The sequence below is a fragment of the Cyanistes caeruleus genome, chromosome 23 (genome assembly GCF_971803275.1).
Source record: "Cyanistes caeruleus chromosome 23, bCyaCae1.hap1.1, whole genome shotgun sequence".
In the NCBI taxonomy this organism is placed as follows: Eukaryota; Metazoa; Chordata; class Aves; order Passeriformes; family Paridae; genus Cyanistes; species Cyanistes caeruleus.
In genome coordinates this window covers 5170896-5190250 of record NC_141723.1, presented here as the reverse complement: position 1 = coordinate 5190250, position 19355 = coordinate 5170896, and the positions used below count along the sequence as shown (strand labels likewise).

Sequence of the window (19355 nt, the reverse complement as noted above, 5' to 3'; positions counted from 1 at the left end):
GACAGTCACTCCCCTGAGAGTCCAACGTGCAGGTAGCAGTGGCGATAATCAGAAGTGACCCGCTGCCCTGCTCAGCCCCAGCCCCACACTGCCCTAAAGCCCAGCCACAGCTGCCGGGTCACCTCTGAACCCACGCCAAACAAGGACAAACTCAAAACAGGGAGGCGAAACGCTGTTTGTCATTGTCTGGGCTCCGACAGACACCTGCGGGCCGGAGCGGGGCCGTGTCCCAGGCCGGTCACAGGGTGTGCAGGCCGGCACCCCAGCCCCGCTGAGCCTCGCTGTCCCCCCAGCCCCGCTGGGAGCCCCGTCCTGTCCCCGGGGAGAGCCCCGGGGCATCAGAGTGAGGAGCCCCCGCGCAGCTGTTGTTGAATGGAGCGGCTGTGGGAAGCTGCTCCCTGCGGTGGCCGGGGCAGCAGCCCGGCCGGGGGCGGGGGGGCTCGCGGGGCTGCACAAGGCTCCCATTATCCGGGGGTAATCACCCAGCCCAACACGGCCCGGCCCCTCCGGCAGCCCGGGGCAGAGCCGGCAGGAGCACAACAAACCCCTCCAGGTGCTGCCCACAGCCGGCCCCAGCGTCCCTGCCCTGTCACAGTGTCACTGCTCCGTGCCTCAGTTTCCCCCGCGTCAATCAGAGCCAGAAGGGCTCTTGGGGGACAAAGGTTTTCTTCCCCTTCAAAGGCGTTTTGCTTCCCCATTCACAGGACACCCAAAACTCACTGATTCAGGTTCAGCACACATGAGTACAGACCCAGGGGCTGCCCAAACTGCCAGAAGCTGTGACAGTGCCCTCCTCCTGCTCTCAGCCCAGAGGCTCTGAAGTTTTGCACATCCACTCGATTTCCTGCAGCACTCCTGTCCCCCGGCAGCACGGGCTGCATCCCTCGGACCCTCCCTGAGCCACTCAAGGGCTGGGCTGGGTTTCCTTGAGCCACAGCATTCCTCCTGGGAGTGCCCAAGCACCTCTCCCACCGGCAGCCCCCTGTGCTGGCCCCCAGCCCCAGCGCTGCTCCCCGGCTGGTGCCATGCAGCGGCCCTTCCCATGCCCTCCTCCTCCTCCTCCTCCTCCGCATGCCTGACCAGCACCCCCCCACACACAAGACTTTCCCAGCCAAACACACTCAGTGATTCATCGGAAATGATTAAGTTTTTTCCCCAGGAGATCAGTTGCTTAAAATGGCAATGCTGGGCAGCGATAAGGCTCAGAGCCCTCGTGCTGCCGCTGGGCAGGGGAGGCCTCCTCCCTTTGCTGGGAAGAACAAGTGCAAGGGAGCTGTGCTGTCATCCACAGGATGCTCAGGAGCTTCTCTCTGGCCTCACAGCTGTAGTTTTGGGATGCTCTCACACCTCATGGCAGGAACTCCCTTTCTGAGGTGGGGAAATCCACCCCGAGTGGGTGCCCGGGCTCAGAGACTCCCTGACAATGTTCTCACTCTTCCCCTCCCTCCAAAGGGCAGGATGCAGCACCGGACGAGCCTCAGGCTCTGCTTTCCTTGGAGCAGGGAAAGGGATGTTCCACTTGGCACAAAACACCCCGCAAATGCCACCCCAAGAGGGAAGGAGGCCCACGGGAAAGCGTCCACCAAAGTCAAACAAACAAAGCAGGAGAACTCGGCTGACACGCCCCTGGTGCATTTTGTTCTGGGGATAACTTTTATTCCACGTTAAAAATAAAGCAGAACGTTGCTAAGAAAACCTCTGCAGCACATTCCCAGCAGTTGGAAAGGGCAGTGCCACTCCCTGGGGAAAACAGGCTGGGGAGCATGCCACCCTCAGACAGCCCCCTGCTCTCACTGCATGGCTCTGCCTTCAGCCTGCTTAACTTGGAAGAAAACTCGTGCTTTTTCCGCCCCCCCCCCGACAAAAGAATGGTTCTGGGGAAGAGGGGCAGGATTTGAAAGCAAGGCATGAACAGAAGGCATGAAATCACCCTGCTGCGCTGTGTGTGGCAGCCGGCGGGCTCGGGGACTCTGCGTGGGGAGCGTGGCGGGCTGGCCACCTTCATCTTCCCTCCCTGCTGCCTGATCTCACGCCTTCTTGTTTATCTGCTTGCTTAATGGATTTGGCTGCAGTCCCCACTCACAGCGATGCACACAAACTGTGGATGAGGCTCCTGTGTCGCAGTCCCACGCACACAGCTGGGCTGGGAAAGTCAGGGAGCAGAGCTCTGGCTCCACCTGAGGCACAGAGCAGCTCCCACAGCGCTCACTCCCTGGCAGTGGAGGGAACATCGGTGCCTGGGCCCCCACAGCTCCCAGCACTCTCCTTCTCCATCCCTTCTGCCACCTCTCGGATGAGGCTGTGCCCGGGCAGGCAGTTCTGCCCCTGGCAGTGCTGGGGCTTTCAGTCCCTGGCACAGCTGCTGGATCCACAGGACCCTGCCCAGGGCAGGGCTGATTTCCCAGCTTTATCTGAGCATCGCAGGTTGCAGGAATGATCTGGAAGTGTGTAATTGCATTTGCCTCCCTCCTCTGGCTCCTGCTGGGCCTGGCTCCCTGCAGCTGGAGGGGAGCGATGGCCAGCACGGAGCCAGGCCTGGGGCTGTGCGTCCCAGCACACACTGCAGCCCCTTCCACCTTTTCCTGCACTCCCAGACAGATCCCTGCTCATCTGGGGACCTTGGGATGCTGCCAGAGGGAGCTGGCCCAGCGTGGGCTGTGCCTGTGCCTGTCCTGACACGCATCCCAGGTGGGCCAGGGGGCCCTGTGCCTTCCCCAAGCCCTGCACCAAGCCCAGAGGATGGGGCTGGGGTGGGCTCTGGGGGGTGCTTGGGGTACTCTGTGCCAGTGAAACCCACAATGGGCTCCCTGCAGCTCTCCGGGGTGGGTGGAGTGCAGCCGTGCTGGGCAGAACCTCTGGCTGTGTCCACCCGGGCCTGCACCTCTTCACACAACACCGTCAGGGCCAAGAGGGGCCCTGCTCCCCGGGGAAGGGATGGGATGTGGGCCAGCACCGAGCTTTCCCACACCGCCGGCTGCTCCGCTGCCACTGCTCCCCTCACCCTCACCTTCTGCCGCTCCCTGCTGCTGCATTTTGGGGGGGCCCTAGGGCTCACATGCGGCTTTGCACTCGGGGGTAAGTACAGGAACCCTGCCCAGCCTTTGGCTCTCCGCTGTCTGGGTGCCACGAGGTCACTTTGGGGTACCCCTGCTCCATCTGGGTTCGCCTCTGGGAGCCCTCTTCGAGGCCTGTGTCTTCCAACTCAGGAAAACGCCTCCTTCCAACCCCCTTCCTCGGCTTGGCTCCCAGTGGCTCCTTTGTGTCTCCCCTCTCCTTCCTCTCCTCGTGCAGGGCCTTTCTGTGGGGATTATTAACCATGGCTACGGGGCCTTTGTTCAGGAGGGGCCGCGAGGAGCCGCGAGGGTGGAGGAAGGAAGGACAGGAGCGGAACGGGGGAAGGAAGGTGGGGGGGGGAAAGGAAGGTGACATCTGGATCTCTGTCACAGAGGACTGCGATTTTTGGAGCAGCTGTGCGGGGATGGCTGGGGCTCAGCGGATGCAGAGCGGTGGCAAAGCCCCAAAAGGGAGCTGAGCTGGCAAAGGTCACCCAGGCCAACGTTGAGAGCTCAGCATCCTGCCCTGGTGATGGTGCTGCTGGCAGAGGACAGAAGCAGCTCCCCAAGGCTCCAGGACTGGCTTTGAGGGCTGGTTTGTGGTGAGCAGGGGTGGTAGGGAAGGCTGTGGAGCCGTGCAGCCCTTCCCTTGCTCCCTGCCTCAGGAGCTGCGTGCGGGGCAGATGGACAAGGACAGCTGGAGCACGCCTGGGAGAACCTTATCCAGCTGAGAGCCACTGCCAAAGCACGGGGACAAGGAGCCCTCTGCTCAGGGCTGCCACTCGACATCCTGGGGTTACAGGAGCCCCACGGGCCAGAGCAGGTGCAGCCCTGGGACAGGGTGTGACAGCCACGTCGTGCCCTTGCTCACACACGTTCAGCGGGGCTGGTGACGTCCGTGCCCCAGGCTCCTCTCCTAGCCTGGGAGCACTGCAGGCACGGAGCAAGGGGCAGGATTTGGGGATGGGCGCTGATGGGGTGGCCAGGGGAAGCCAGGAGCTATTTATAAACCATCCTTTTCCTTGGGAGCACTTCCGAGTCCATCTCCCCCAGTGCCGGCCGGAAAAAAGGCCCATTGTGCTGGCGCCAGCCGGGACAGGGCCGGGCACTCGCCCACACAATGGGGCAGACGATGGGGCTGGCTGTGGGCTTGGGCTGCCCAGGGGACAGCGAGAGGTCCTGACCACGCTCATCCAGCACTTGCCAACGCCACAGCTGCCCGGAGGAGTGGGCAGGAGGAACGGCCCTGCCCTGCGCTCCCTGGCACCTGGCTTTTCCGGCTCTCTGCTGCCAAGGAAGGAGGAGAAGCCAGGATGGGGACACAGCATCACACCCTCGGCTTGCCTGCAGGGATCTCTTCTTCCCGGCTTTGTCTGCAGGGCTCCCCCAGGACGACTCATCAGGATCATCTGTGAGAAAGCCTAATGAGAGATTAGTCCAGAGCAGGCCAAGTTTTGGGGGAGCCCCTCTTGCAGGGGATCCCTTTGGATGTCCTCAGGGAAGGTTCCCTGTGGAGAGGGGTGGGGACAGCCAAGGACTGACTGGGATAAGGCAGCAAGCAGGACACAGTCCTTGTGTCACATCCCCACAGCACTGGGGACACAATGGAGCACCAGGGCCCTGGGGAACGGTGGGGCTGCAGGAATTTCTTCTTGCAGGACTTTCCCATGGAAGAGAACTCGCCTTTCCCAGGGCTGTCTGGCCAGGCTCCAGGAGGAGATAGATATCCCAGCTCCCATCATGGAGAGACACAGAGCCCTCCACAAACACGGCGAGCAGCCCTCGTGCTCCTGCTCTTGCACAGGGCTGCAGGGTGAGCCAAGGCAGGGAAGCTTGTGGCTGCTGGGGACACAGGGCTGGGCTCCCTGCAGCTCCAGATCCTTCCTGAGGGCTCTCCCCAGCAGCCTGAGGCTGTTCCCTGCCCACTGCTGTGGGGGACTCCATCACCTGCCCCTCCAAGGCTAGAGGAAGAGAGAGCCACAGCGTCCTGGAGCGGAGCCCGAGTGGGGCCGGGGGATTTTCCGGAGCGGATGCAGCGAAATGAGCCATTGTTCCTGGCTGGGCTGTGAGCATGAGGCTGCAGGCACCCGCCTCTGGCTGCCCAGGGCTGGGCAGGGGTGTCCTGAGGGGACCCGAGGTGAGACTGCTGGCAGTGCCCAGCAGGACCATGCTGCCTGCCTTGGCCTGGCTGTCGGGGCTGCCACACGCCCTGCAGCTGCAGGGGAGGGCACCCTGGGGACGGTCCCCACTGCTTGGGCAGCTGGGAGCACACTGGGAGCGCTGGAGTGATGCCAGCAGGACCCACACTCCAGAAATTCCCGCAGGATGTGCCCAAGGAACAAGGGAGGCATGGCAAGATGCTGGGGCTGGGCAATCCCCCCAGGCACTGGCACACAGAGCCCTGGAGCTGTTCCCTGTCTTCCTCTGCTTCCAGATAAATCCAGAGGGATTCAGCATCTGCGATGGCTGAGGCACTCCCTGGAGCTGGAATCCTCTGCCCGCTGTTTTTCTGGAATGAGAGGTGAGCTCAGCAGCGGGAAGGCAGCTCGGAGCCTTCAGAGTGATGCAGCAGCCCCGTGGCCAGGCTCGGTGCCAGCACAGTCGGTGCTGCACAGCCCCGGGTGTCCAGGCAGGGCAGGGCTGCAGGAGTCACCCACGTGCCAGGCTCTGCACTCTCAGGGTCAGCTCTGGTGGTCCCAGAGAGCAGCAGAGCTCTGTCTGCCCTGTGCTCAGTGAGGCTGATGAGGGGAGAGGGCTCACAAGCATGGCACACCTTGTCGTGCTGCCAGCAGCTGCCACGGGCACAGCTGGGACTGCGGTGGCATCAAGCCAGACCTCCAGCAAGTGCATGAACACCAGGAGGGACTGTCCTTGCAAGGAGGGGTCCCACGCACAGCCTGGCTGCCAGGCACCTTCGTGGGAAGCTCTGTGTCCCTGCAGAGCCCCGGGAGGGGTTTCCATCCAAAACCCCACTCTACTCCAACCAAATCACTGTCCCAACCTCATCTGCTACCAGGTGTTCCCAGCCCCCTGCACCCCTCCTCGTCCCTGTGCTTCTCTCCTGCAGGTCTGGACGCCCTGGAGCTGGACATCCTACCGGAATGAGAGTGACAGAGTTCCCCTCCATCCCACGGAGCACGGAGAAGCCCTGCTGTGGAGCCACGACCTCTGAACGCTGCAGCCGCCGCCCCCCTGGTGGGCAGTGGGGAGCCCACCAGGGTGCCCCGGGCACGGCAGGGGATGGGCAGGCACCAGGAGCAGGGAGGGTGAGGCAGGTGCAGAGCCGGAGGCAGGGAATGAGCGGAGCACGCCCAGCCCTTGGCTCGGCTCTCTTTTCCCTTCTCCTGTTTGGGAAAGCAATGAGAAATCCAAACATTACCATAAATGCTGAAAGCATCCTGACTCCGTCACTGGCGTGCGCTCCCTGGGGATCCAGGCGCCCGCTGCCTCAGAGCCACAGGGACAGGGCTGGCGGCAGCCAGACAGCAGGACAGAGCCTAGGCGGGGACAGACAGACACAGATGTGCCACCCTGGCCCTGCCTGCTCAGGGAGGCACCTGCAGGAAGGTGACCCCAGCTCCCTTCGGGGCTTGTGCCTCGCTGCCCAGGGTGTGGTGCTTCCCTCCTTGGCCCCACACTGGCCGGAGCCTCCTGGGCTGCACATGGCTTTCCCGTGGGTCATCGTGCACTGCACTCGCCCTCTCCTTCCTTAAAAAGGCTTCAAGGCTGGATTTTCCTGAACTTGTCATCACCTTCAAGGCAGCAGGCCTGGACCATCCCCTGGGGCACCGCAGAGCAGAGGCTTTTTTGGCTGGCATCCAGCAGGGAGGGCAGGACCTGCTCCAGGACTGTAACCTTGGTTTGGGCCATGGCCATGGCTTTATGTTCAAACCTCCTGCAGGAAACTGCTTGGCCGGGTGACCCTGGGCTGACTGTCCCAAACTGGCCCAGGGGATCCCGCTGGCAAGTGCACACCCTCCCTGTGCCAGGTCTGAGGCTGGTACAAACTCATCTCATGCATGGACACTGCAGGTGCTGGGATCCCCCTGTGCTGCTTGGAGCCAGGCTGAGGGGGATGGATATCAAGCCCTGTGCATCCCGTGCACTGTGCCTGCTCTGTCCTGGCTCCTGAACGCCATCCCACCACTCCATCCCATGTCACAAGTTCCTCTGCAGCTCTCCTGGAGGCACTGGAAGGGGCTCCAAGGTCTCCTCCTCCTTCTCTTCTCCAAGCTGGACACCCCCAGCTCTCTCAGCCTGTGTCCAGAGAAGAGCTGCTGCATCCCCTGAGCATCCCTGTGCTCCCAGAGGAGGCTCTGGGAGTGGTGGGACTGGGGACAATGGCTTCCCACTAATGAGGGCAAGGTTAGATGGGATATTGGGAAGAAATTCCTGCCTGTGAGAGAGGGGAGGCCCCGGCACAGGGTCCCCAGAGAAGCTGTGGCTGCCCCATCCCTCTGATTGTCCGAGGCCAGGCTGGATGGGGCTTGGAACCACTTGGGATATTGGAAGGTGTCCCTCCACCATGAGCTTTTCCTCTTACCATAGTGTTCAGGCAGATCCACTTCCACAAAGAGATATGGAATTACTTCCACAGCCTTCATTCCGCAATTAAAAAGCTGCAAAAACCGACGTCTCGCGTGGCGAAGAGAACGGTCCGGGCTAACGGGTGCTACTGGCCCTTTAAATGAACGGGAGTGGGCGTGGCCAAGCGCGTGCCTCTGCTGGAAGCCACGCCCCCGCCGCGCCCCCGCCGCGCCCCTACCGCGCCCCTACCGCATCCTGCGAACTGACCAATGGGAGGCGAGGCCAGCCGGAGCTACCGCCGCTGATTGGCTACGGGCCGCACGGCGGCGGGTGCCAAGATGGCTGCGCCCATGGCGGAGGGGCCCCGCGGCTGAGCTGCCGTACGGGCCCCGCGGGGATCATGGACATGCTGTTCGCTCTGCTCCGCGGGCTGCGCCTGCTGTTCGACCTGCTGCTGCTGGTGCTCGACCTCAACTTCTTCCTGGTGTCCTCGCTGGTCTCCGCGCTGCTGTGGCTGCTGGCCGCGGCCTCCAGCCTGCCCGCGGCCGCGGCCGCGGCGGTGGTGGCGTGCTGGGATGCGCTGGTGCTGGTGCGCGGGTGCTGCGGGGCCATGGAGGCCATGAGGGCGGCCGGGCACCTGGTGTCGCACCTGGTGTCGCACCTGGCGCTGCGGGGCCGGGAGCTGGTGCAGCGAGGGCTGGGAGTCGTGCTGGGCTGCGGGCAGGCGCTGGGCCGGCAGCTGTGCGAGGCGCTGGCCATCGGCACCAGCCTGCTGATGTACCTGGTCAACAGCCTGGTCAACGTGTGTCTCATCGGCACCCAGAACCTCTTCACGCTGCTCGCCGCCCTCTGGGACTCGCTGGCCGGACCCGTCATTAGGGTGGCTGAGCTGCTGGCCGCGTTCCTGGCGCATGTGTCCAGCGGTGCCATCGCCGTGTCCATCCTGCTGTGGTCGCCCTGCCAGATGGCCTTCGAGCTGCTCTTCTCCGCCACCGACCTCTTCATCAGCGTCTTCTTCGTCAACGTTTACGGCCTGGTCTTGCTCCTGCTCATCGTGGTGGTCAGCGCCTTCGTGTTCAACCCCGGGCTGCTGTGGACGCTGACGGGATACCTGCTGGGCTACTTCCACACGCTGCCCTCCTTCCGCCGCCTGCAGCAGGACGTGTGGCGGCTCCACCAGGTGGCCGTGCTGACCCTGGGAGTGGCCATGACCTCCCAGCCCTGGCGCAGGCTGATGGACTGGATCCTGCAGGTGACCAACTGGAGCCAGGGAGGGAGGATGGTGAACCAGGGCAGTGACCAGCGACGGCCCACGGCTGCCCCCAGAGCCCCGGCCGCCGACAGGGTGACCCTGGGCCAGTTGCTGGCCGAGCTGGAGGAGCAGCTGGATGCAGAGCAGGGGCCACAGCCACGTCCTGCTCTGAGCCGTGCCGGGGCAGGGCAGCGTCCCCAGACATCCAGGGAGGAACCGGGCACATCCTGGTGGAAAGCCCCGAGGAAGCGGCAGCTGAACGCGACGGCCGGGAATGCTGAGGGAACCCCCAACGACGACCCCTGGGTGCTGCTGAAAGAGCAAGAGGAGCGTAAGAAATGTGTCATCTGCCAGGACCAGACCAAGACAGTCCTGCTGCTGCCCTGCAGGCACCTGTGCCTGTGCCAGGAGTGCACAGAGGTGCTCCTGCAGCAGGACATCTACCAGCGCAACTGTCCCCTGTGCCGCCAGGTGATCCTGCAGACCCTCAACGTGTACCTGTGAGCCTGTGGCATGGGCTCGTTTTCCCAGGAGGTCGAGGGCACCCCTGTGTGCACTTCCCAGGGCTGCCTCGAGCAGCTTCCAAAGAACTGTGGATGGTGCTGGAAGGGCAGAACGCTGTGAGGTGTCTGCTGGTCACATTTGCTGCCTAACTAGGTTGTAGCTCTCGCTAGCAAGCACAATACTGATCTCTGCAGCGAGCTGGAAGAGTTACCTGGTTTTTTGTTGACAACTTTTGCTGTTTCAGGGCCTGCTGCCTCGAGTCTGCAGCCTGAGATCCAAAGCAGAGCACAGAAAAATGCTCTGGTCCCTCCTAGCCAAAGCTGATGGAAAGGTTAAAGGCTGTGCCCTCCTGGCAATCACAGGGGCTGGTGCAAGGCAAGGGAGGTTCTTTTCCCAAGGTCTCACTAAAAATTACCTGGCAGGCTGCATCCAGGCCTGTTCCTCCTCCCACCATCAAAGTGGAGGAACTCCGTGGGAAAAGGGAAGAGTGCCCTGTTTGCAAGGCCCAGGGAGTGCAAGGAGCACACTTGAGTTTTTCAGTGTTTGCTGAACCTGGCTCTCAGCTGGAGAACAGGGTTTCTAGGGTACTTCATCACCCCAGTGATGCTTTTTGAGGGATCTCACTTGCCAGAACAGCGTGAAGCTGTGATGAACTCAGGCTCCCTGCAGAGCTCAGTGTTGCTGCTGCTTCCACGCATCACCTATGCAAGACTAGCGAGCACACGGCAGGTTACCTGCACTGGGGGGCTGGAGGGAGTCACTCCTTCTGCAGGCTGGTGGTGCTGCTTGGGGAGCCTGAGGAGTGGCCCCCCAGCCAGTGCTCCCAGCCCTGGCAGCAGCAGCAGCCCAGATTTGAGCCAAGGCTGGAGAATCCTCTCCAAAACCCGCACATTTGCAGGCTAAGAGTGCCATGGAACAGGGAGGGTCACTCCAGAGCTTTCTGGCTCCTTCCCAGGCTGGGCTGGCTATGGGAGGAACTCTTTGGGAGGAGAGGGAGCACCCCAAAGTTCCTGGGAGCTCACAGACATTCCGGCTCCAGGGCGCAGTTTCTGCACATCCGTGCTGTGGATCTGCAGTTGTGCGCACGGAGCAGTACCAGGACCACGGATATCTTGGATTAGGGCAGGGCTGTACTGTTGTTTTGTCCTGTTGTCTGTCACCAATGTAGCTACTTCCCTTCAGAAGTGTCCCCTGAAGTCCAACGAAGGGATCCCACCCTGGGATGGCTCATCCCAGCTTGGGCAACCAGCACCATTCCAAGAAGTTGCTGGGCTGCGAGAGGGCCTTGCACTAAAAAGCTCTTCCTTTTCCAGCTGCTTGCCTGGGGTCAGCCACACGCCACACACAATTTTGGCTGGAGCCAGAGCGGAGAGAGTCTTGACTCTGGACCGCAAGCCAAGAGCCTGAGGACAGCTGGCATGGCTTTCCTTCTATTTTCCTTCTTGATTAGCAATTTAAGCCAAAACAGAGGCAGCGGAGAGACCAGGCTGTGCTGGGAGATGCCTCTGAGCTGTAAAGCTGAGCTCTAGCAAGGAACTGTCTTATTGTTGAGTGGCTTTGCTTGGAAAAGCACTGCCAGGGCTGGTTGCTCCCACATTTCTTGGGAGCTGGAAGGATTCCCTGGACCAAGCCAAGCTCCTGAGCACTTAAGGGTGTTAGAAGGGCTCTCAGCTGCTTCAAAGAGATGCAAAGCTTCCCATTGCTCAAACTCTTGTCCCTGTGCCTCCCCACACAACTCCCTTGTTGATGTTGGCTCTCTCCAGCCACCAACACTTGGAAGCAGCCAAACCCTCACCAGAGAAGTAAGTCCAGGCTCTGGCTTGTCCCAGGCACTTGCAGAGGAGTCAGGGAGCTGCAGCTGGAGTCACTCAGGTGTGGGATTGTGGCCCTGCTGACCACAGGCAGCAGCATTCCCTTGGGACCAGCTCATGGATCAGGGGATGCAACATTCCCTACATGAGTTACAGGGTGGGGGGGGGGCAAGGACACCTCCCTAAAACTGCAGTTTGTTCCCTTAACCCCTTTTTTTTTATTTTTATTATTATTATTATTCTTGTAGTTGCGCTTGTTTGTTTAGGGCCTGTTTGCTGTTTGTAAAAGAAGGCTTTGCCTTAAGTTTAACTCTTTGCACTATGGACTAGATACTGAGCAGATTAAAATCTTTACCAAAAAGCTGTGTGCTGCCTCATTCTTGAAAAGGTTTTCTTTGGGGGGGAATGTGTGTTTGTGTCTCCTTTATCCACCCCTGGACACCAGGGAAAACCCATCACTCCCCACAGAGGGTCAACATCACCTGCAGGCTCAGGGGTGTTTGCCCCCAGAAAAGCAGTGCTGTGGGATGCCCTGGAGCCAGGCTGCTGCACAGGGAAAATCCAGCACCCAGGAGATGAATTTACACCCAAACTCACTCTGGGTGGGCTTTTCAGAGCTGGCAGCCCCCAAACTCCTGCTCTGCCAACCCACGGCAGGAGGAGATGGCTGTGGATATACCACACCAGGGCACAGGGAGGAGGGGCTGGGGTTTCCCAGCTTGTTCCAGGCTGGCAGGAACATGCTGGGACATGTTCATTGCTGGTCCTGCACATATCTGATGACTCAACGTCCTGTGCCACACTGTCCCTGGGATGGAGGCAGCACAGGGCTGGGTCCTGCCTTGCCGAAGGGCTGTGGCATGCTCAGGGCATCCTCATAAATTATTTGGAAAAATGGCTCAGGACTGTGATAGACAGAGACTCCAGGAGTCCTGGCTCCTGGCAGGGCCATGCCAGCCAAGTGGCTCATTTTAATCAGGATGGAAACCAAGAGAGGGGAGATGGGAGCTGCTGGGAGGCCAGAAAGAGGCAGATACCTGCTCAGGCACAGGGAGGAGGGCAGTGCTGGCAGGTGGGTGATAACTGGGAAAACTGAGGCACTTCTCTTGCTCCCAGAGTGTGACCCGAGGCTGGCTGGGCACCTGGGGAGGCTGCAGAGAGGGCAGGAGGGTGGGATGGGCAGGGGAATGTCTGCCATGCCCTGCACAGGCAGGATGCTCCCAGCCCAGCACCCCCAGCAGGGGATGGGGAGGGTGTTCGGCCACCTCAGGCCAGTGCGGCCGAGCTTTCCCAGAGAGGACAGGATGTGCAGGACACAGCCCTCCCCCGGGAGCCATCCTGCACACACTTGGCTCAATCTCTGCTCAAGCAGCCAGCAATTGCAGGAGGAAAATGCAACCACCTCCCTGCTAATGGACAAGCTCTGTGAGCCCTGCCTGCCCTGGCACTTTGGTTTTTGGTGCAGGGCTGCACAGCCTGGGAGGCGGCAACGCTCACAGAGCACTCCAGGACAGAAGATTCGGAATCCTCGGGGTATTCCCTGCTCCAGAACGTGTTTGGGAGGCTCCCACATGAGCCAAGCAGGCTGCTCAGCTCATCAAAGTGCCAAGACCCTACCCCAAGGAGGGAGGAGCGTGATGCTGCGGGGTGACCCCAATTTAGGAGAGCTGGGGTGGTCGGCTCTGGCAGCCGGCTGAAAGCAGGAGCCCCCAGGCGCTGGGAAAAATCCCTTTGTCAGCCCAGCTGCAATTCCCCTCCCTAATGAGCTGCTCGTCACAGCCTGGGGACAAGAGGCACGGTCTGCCTGCCAGCCGGGAGCGCAGATGTGGCACAGCAGGAGCGGGGAGTGATACCCGGCCGGGGGAGGGAGCAGGTGAGGATCAGCAGCTGAACCACGGGGGTTCTTTGGGCTGCTGCCGGCACCAGCTTGGCTCTCATTAGTGAGCCAGCACAGGGAGCCTCACTGACCCCCCGGACACAGCAGCGATCGCACTGCCCCGCAGCCTCAGGGACACGGAGGGGCTGAGGATGGCAGGGACATGGAGGACACCCAGCCTAGAGCAGCTTGCAGGGTTCTGGGGACAGCGGGGTTCCCAATATCTCCGTGAGGGGAGACTCTGCTGCCCCTCGGAGCAGCCCATGCCTGGCTTTGGTCAGCACAGAGATGCTGACACCTCTCATCCCTGCTCGTCGGGAGGAACTGATCCTTCCTCCTCTTGGACACCTCTCCAGGACATGGGATCCTCCCCAGGATATCCCTGAAGGAGCCAGTGTCTGATTTCCTAAAATCCAGGCTTGTGGTCCCTTTCTTGCCCACCCCACCCCCACGTGAGCAAGGACAGTCCCCTCCCCTGCCATTCCCAGGTTAAAGGTCTCCTTACCAGTCCTGAAGATGGCTGGGAGTGTTCCCTGCACCTCGTCAGCGATGAAGCCTCTGAACCTGGGCCATAACCAAACTTTTGGGTGGAGCAGGAGCCATCCTGCTGCTGCCAGGAGCCACCAGGCCACCCTTCACCACCGGGGGCATTTCCATGCTCGGACACCATAAGCACTGTGCTGCTGTAGGGTCTCAGAGACGACCCAGTTGATCTCTTTAATCTCTGGTGCCTGCCGACCTCCTCAGGTGACCTTGGAGTGCCAAGGACACGAGTGCTGCTTCGAAAAGTGGTGCTGACGTTTATTTTTGTTTCTAAAAACCCACAAAGCAACCACAAAAAACTCAAAAGAAACAACAAAGCAACCCGACTGCTGCCTCTGTCAGCTGTACTGCAGCACCTGTGGGCTCAGCCTGGCTCTTATATGGCTTCTGGCTGAGGGATGCTGTCCTCCCCTAACCTGGGCTCAGCTGGAACAGGGTCTCCAAGCTCTCCTAACTCAGGGGGAAGCTGGCAGAGCTCATGAAAAGCAGCTGGAGCTTACTAGGAACTTGTCTCTCTTTCCCTTTTCCTTTCCTTGCCCTCTTCCTCATCCTCCCCATGCAGCAGCAGACGCCCTCACGTTCCCACAGGGGGTCCACACAACCAAGAGCATCCCAAAGGAAGCAGAGCCCAGAAACTGCTGTGCCAAGCACTGTGGCTGCCTGTGCTGACCGTGCTTCCCCACATCGTGACAGGGACCAGGGAATGCTCCCAGCCCCCACACACCTCGTCCAGAAAATTCCCTTTTCTCCTCCCGGAATAGCCATCGATCTGCTCTGCGGCGCTGTTTGCCCCCTGAGCAGCTCTGCTTACAGAAGAAGCCATCTCCAACCCAAACAGAGGCTCCTGCTGCAACCCGCCCCCGGCGCTGGCTGAGGGAGCTGCGGGGCGGCTCCAGCAGAACCCCCCTGGTCCCCAAAGGGACACGAGGTGTCACCCCTGCTCCCAGCACCTCCACAGGTCCCCACGGGCTGTGGATGGCCGATGTGCCCATGGTCCTCAGGCCCCGAGTGGGGGCTCCCCTTGGAGATGGCACAGTACAGGGGCACACGGGTGTCCCCACGGCTGCTGGGCAGGGACACGGGCTTTGCTCATCCCCACGAGCACAGCTGCAGTCCTGGGGGTCCATCCGGCACACAGGGGGGGCAGAGGGGGGTCTGGGGCAGGGCAGGGGGGGCTGTCCGGCTGCGTACGGGGTTCCTGGGCTGGGGAGCGCTGCAAGGTCCCGCTGGCACCCTACAGCCGGGCAGGGCAGCGTCCCAAGCTCATTAAGGGGTTCGGCCGCTGGCCAAGAGCCCCCTCCCCTGCTGGTCCCCTCAGGGACCTATTTTGGGCAAGGAATGAGGAAGCTCTTCATTCCCCTGCTAAAAATAGCGACCTTTCCCAGCGGCGGGCCACCGCTTTCACACCGGGGCGGGGGCGGGCGCGGGGGGCTCCGCAAGCCCCGTTCGGGGACTGACGGGCCACCCCCGGCACCCCTGGCTCTGCTGGCCCCGGGCGATCCGCTCCCTCCGGGGTGGCCCTGGCAGCATCGGGACCCTCCCATCCGGCGACACTCGGTCCTCGGGGGGACCCCGGGGGTGCTCCCGAGCCTCGGGGAGGTGCCGGGGGCTGGCGCAGCGCTGCGCTCGTGGCTCAAGGACGCCGATGCCACCATCTAGTGGCTCTCGCCGGTCCTGCGGGGACATCCCGACACGGCGGGCCCGGCACGGAGCCCCCAGGCAGGGCTCCGCCGCCGGGGGTCCCGCAGCCCCGGGCTCGCACGGCTCGGGCAGGGCCGCGGAGGTAGGCGGCACACGGCTAGCTGAGCAGCCCTTTATTGACGGGAGGGATGGGACAGGACCCGCGGCGGGGCTGCTGCCCCCCGGCCCGGTTTGCCCTGCCCCGCCACGGCACCGGGCACGTTCCTCTCTCTGCCCTGGGCCGGGCAGGGGTCCCGCGGCCCCGGCTCCCCCCACGCTGCTGGCTGGGATGGGGCACCCGCCCGGCCCCAGCCGCAGCCCAGGGCGGGCTCAGGCGAACACGGCGGAGTTCTGCCAGTAGGAGTAGACGAGGAAGCCGGTGAAGGTGCTGTCCGTCTTGACGCTGGCGTAGAAGCCGATGTAGTCCCCCACGCCCACCTGCACCCACACCTCATCCTCGGGCTCCAGGCGGACCAGGGAGCCCCCCGAGAGCGAGGTGGGCTTGGGCCAGTTGCCGTAGTACTGGAAGAAGGAGGCGATGGAGTGGCCGTTCTTCATGATGTCGAACTGCAGGCTGGTGCGGTACACGGTGGCGTGCACGGCGAAGTAATACAGGCCGGGCACCTCGCAGGTGAACTTGCCCGTGGCAGGGTCGTAGTGGCCCTGCTCGTTGATGAGCACCACGTCGAAGAGGATGGGCTGGTCGGCCAGGGGAGGGCTGCGGGACTCGGAGCGCTTGGCGCTGAAGGCAGAGCGAGGAGCCACGGCGCATTCGCCCTGAGCTCCCTTCTCACCGTGCAGCCCGTCCACACCGGGGCTGCCCACCTCGCCGCGGGGACCGGGCACTCCTGGGGCAGGCAGGAGGGGACAGGGTCACCTCTGAGTCACCAACACAGCTCCTCTTGCCCGATTCCACCAGGGATTCCCTGCCATAGCCAGGGCACCGCGTGGGGAAGCAGCACTAGTGGGGAGGGCTGGGTGTGTAATTTAGCACAACATCAAGAAACCGCTGGAGAAACCCTTACAGGCTGGGAGAAAGCCCAGCCCAGGAGCAGGGGTATGATGCAATTCCTGGTGGTCCCTCCTAAAGCAGGGCTGGAAGAGAGAGGTGTGGCATCGGGGATGGGGACAAACGCAGTTTTACCCTTTTGCAGGGACACAGGCAGGGGTGGCACGGGAGGGGCGCTTCTGCAGGATTCATTCTCCGTTTGGCATCTTGTTCCAGCATGCAGGACTCGCCCCCTGCCGTGAGGGTGTTCCCCAAATCCCCCTCCCCAGCTGGGATTTCTCCTTTCTTACCAGGAGGGCCCATCTCGCCCTTCTCCCCTGGCATCCCCCTGGCTCCATCCCGGCCATCTCGTCCGTCTCTGCCTGGCAAACCCTGGCCCCCGTGCAGGCCCGGGGTCCCCGGAATGCCCGGCTGCCCCGAGCACAGCCCAGGGATCTTGTTATCTTCGATCTGCAAGGACCTGGTGATGAGCCCGAGGAGGAAGAGGAGGAAAAGCTGCTTCATCTTGTCCTAGAGAGGCTGGAAGGGGCAAGAGAAGGATCACAGCTCTGGGGATCACAGTGAAGAGGGTCGGGGGTGCTCAGCAGGGAGCGTGGAGGGTCAGCAGGGGACATTTCCCCCACTTCTTTTCCCTTTACCTTTTGGGCTGCTCCCCTCAGCTCCCTGGTGCTGCCTGCACCTGCCACAGCATCCCCATGGTCCGTGTGCCATCACACCATCCCCGGGACAGCTCAGGATGGGTGTGGGTACAGGGCCAGGGGCTTTGGGGTGGGCACTGCCCCATCGTGCCCAGTTATGGGGGAACGGGCAGGGGGATTTAGGGCTGTCAGCTGGTGAGCTGTGAGCGTGCCTGGGGTGGAGTTGTTGCCTCTGGGCGGTGCGTGGTGTGGCGGCAGCTCGGAGAATGCGGGGCTGTGCGCTGGCCCTGCCCTTGGCAGCATCCCGGCTCCGCTCCACCCCGGCCGGCTCCCCGGGGCACGGCTGCCCGCGGCTGCAGCATCCCCGGCCGTGCCGGACCACCCCTCTGCCGGGACCACCGCCCCGCCCGGGCTGCCCCCGGCCCTTCCCACAGCAGCGCAGCGGGGGCTGAGCCCCAGGGCCAGCGCTGGCCCCCTCCCCCTGGCCTTGACCCAGCAAAGCTGCTCTCTTCCCCCTCCACGACGGCAACAAAGAGGAAAAGGAGGAGAAAAGTGTCTCTCCTCCGCCCAGGCGCCGGAGGCAGGAAGGCAGGGAGTCCCAGCTGCCCCCGGCTGGGTATCCCCACTCACTGCGATCCCACCGTTCCCGTCCCGGGAGCTCGCTGCTCGCCGCTCTGCAAGGGCTGAGCTCTTCCTGGCCCCTTGGCTCTGACGAAGGCCCTAAGAGAGGCAGCCTCTCCACCCCCCCTCCTCCCCACGTCTCTCCTCCCAAACTCCAAAGGAAATCAAGGGCCTTGGGAGCCAAAAGCTACAAGACAAGGGGAAAAAGAAAAATAATCTCATGATGTCGGAAGTGCTGTAAGCAGGGGGAAGGGAGAGCGCTGCAAACAGCCGAGGAGAGAAGAGGTGCAGGCTGTGAACCACCTCAGCTGGGCACAGCTGGGCACCCAGGCAGCAGGATGGAGGGGAGGAAGGCAGGGAAAACAGGCAGCAGAGGGAAAGGAAACAAGATAGAGGCGGAGGGGGAGAAATCCAGCAAGGCAGAGAGAGATGGAGAAGCAGGAAGAAGTGGGAGCTCTCACTGGCAGCAGAGCTGAGGCAAAGGGGATGGCAGAACACACACGGCCTGGCAGTGCCAGCCCTGGGAGCATCCAGGGGAAGCCGCAGGATCCATCTGGGCGGTCCCAGCACGTTGGGCTGAGCGTGCAGGGCAGGTGGAAGCGCAGGCAGAGCAGCGCTGTGCCCGTGCCAGGAGGCAGCGCTGGCCCCGGGGAGCGCGGAGCACGCGGCGAAGCTTTCGAGGCGCTCCCAGCTTGCCTTCAACTTCTTCCAGAGCCGAGTGCGTCCAAGGGACACGGTCACACGCTGGCCAGCGGGCGGGCCTGTGGCTGGGGGGTGTCCCCGTGCCCGGCAGCAGCTGGGACGAGCAGGGAGAGAAGGAGCTGGGTGGGCTCAAAGCCCCTGAGCCGGGTGGGGGTGGCAGTGCCACGCTGGGTACAGGGGCAGAGCGGTGCTGGCACGAGTGGGTCCTGATCCCAGTGACCCCAGCCAGACTGGGGATTTCTCTACACGCTCAGGGCAGTGGGAAACACGATGGCACTGCTGGCTCTCTCCTCCCCGTGCCAGAGCCTGCAGTGGAGCTGGTGACATTGCCAAATGTTCCTTCCAGACCTGGATACCCACAGCCAGGCTGGGTGGTGGCAGGAAGCCGCCTGTCTCCTCTCTCCCAAGGTGTGAAGGGACTGTTGTTTTTGGCCAGCTGGACCCTGGTTTGTGGCCATGGGTGTTGCCAGGCCTGTGGCTACCAGGGTGGCCCTCAGCCAGCACAGCCAGCTCAGCCAGCAGGGCCACTGCTCTTGGTGGAGCAGGATCACTTCCCTGCACCATGGGGCCACCAACTGGACCCCCTCTGAGACCCATCCATCTCCCTGGGACCCCGCAAGCCCCCAGCCCAGTGAGGGCACAGCCAGCTCCCCACTATCCCCTGCAATCTGCCCCTGGACTCAAGCTGTCCCCACCTAGAACTCGGGCTGCCCTTGGAGTGCCAAATGTCTCTGACAAAGTGACATCAGGAACCTGGGGAGGGTGAGTTTTGTTTCCCGTGGAAAAAGACCACTGTTCATATCCAAGGGCCCATGGCCAGGAGCGGGCTTCTGCCTGTGAAAATTACAAACGGAGCAGGATTCCTCCTGTGCCACTCTCTGTCCCTGCTCAGATCCTTCACCCCATCCCTGGCTTCCCTCCCTCCACCCATTCCTCAGTGTCCCCTAGCAGCACCCCCACACAGACCCCAGATGAGTCACCTGCTCCATTGGGTTTGTCAGCTGCTCACGCCGTTTATTCTGCTGGCTTTGGGGCTGTGGAACAGGGAAGCCCTGGGCTCTCGTGCCTGCAGCCTGGCTCTCCTCTGCCCAGCCTGGCTCCGTTTGGGGAGCATCAGCCCTTTCCCTCGTGCCCCAGCG

General features: G+C 62.4%; 3 protein-coding genes across 3 annotated transcripts; 1 reads left to right on the top strand and 2 right to left on the bottom strand.

The window, feature by feature from the left end:
- Positions 1-1616: 1616 nt before the first annotated feature.
- LOC111939304 (uncharacterized) lies at positions 1617-7780 on the bottom strand. Its single transcript, XM_086861502.1, has 3 exons — positions 7597-7780; positions 6151-6397; positions 1617-5562 (listed from the first exon to the last, which is right to left on the bottom strand). The coding sequence occupies exons 1-3, from the start codon at positions 7655-7657 to the stop codon at positions 4548-4550; spliced, it is 1323 nt and encodes a 440-aa protein (XP_086717628.1). The 5' UTR covers positions 7658-7780; the 3' UTR covers positions 1617-4547.
- Positions 7741-11508, top strand: RNF26 (ring finger protein 26). Its single transcript, XM_023947388.2, has one exon. The coding sequence runs from the start codon at positions 7741-7743 to the stop codon at positions 9334-9336; it is 1596 nt and encodes a 531-aa protein (XP_023803156.2). The 3' UTR covers positions 9337-11508.
- Positions 11509-15367: 3859 nt separating this feature from the next.
- On the bottom strand, positions 15368-17610 carry C1QTNF5 (C1q and TNF related 5). Its single transcript, XM_086861067.1, has 3 exons — positions 17524-17610; positions 16546-16774; positions 15368-16094 (listed from the first exon to the last, which is right to left on the bottom strand). The coding sequence occupies exons 2-3, from the start codon at positions 16757-16759 to the stop codon at positions 15577-15579; spliced, it is 732 nt and encodes a 243-aa protein (XP_086717193.1). The 5' UTR covers positions 16760-16774; positions 17524-17610; the 3' UTR covers positions 15368-15576.
- Positions 17611-19355: the final 1745 nt, after the last annotated feature.

Excerpts from the sequence above, each read along its gene's own strand:
- LOC111939304 (XM_086861502.1), bottom strand. The coding sequence starts at position 7,657 with ATGAAGGCTGTGGAAGTAATTCCATATCTCTTTGTGGAAGTGGATCTG. Across the intron at positions 6,398-7,596 it reads GGATCTGCCTGAACACTATG|GAGAAGGGAAAAGAGAGCCG; the intron begins GTAAGAGGAAAA and ends TTTCCCAAACAG. Across the intron at positions 5,563-6,150 it reads ACTCTGTCACTCTCATTCCG|AAAAACAGCGGGCAGAGGAT; the intron begins GTAGGATGTCCA and ends CTCTCATTCCAG.
- C1QTNF5 (XM_086861067.1), bottom strand. The coding sequence starts at position 16,759 with ATGAAGCAGCTTTTCCTCCTCTTCCTCCTCGGGCTCATCACCAGGTCC. Across the intron at positions 16,095-16,545 it reads GGGCGAGATGGGCCCTCCTG|GAGTGCCCGGTCCCCGCGGC; the intron begins GTAAGAAAGGAG and ends TGCCTGCCCCAG.
- RNF26 (XM_023947388.2), top strand. The coding sequence starts at position 7,741 with ATGAACGGGAGTGGGCGTGGCCAAGCGCGTGCCTCTGCTGGAAGCCAC.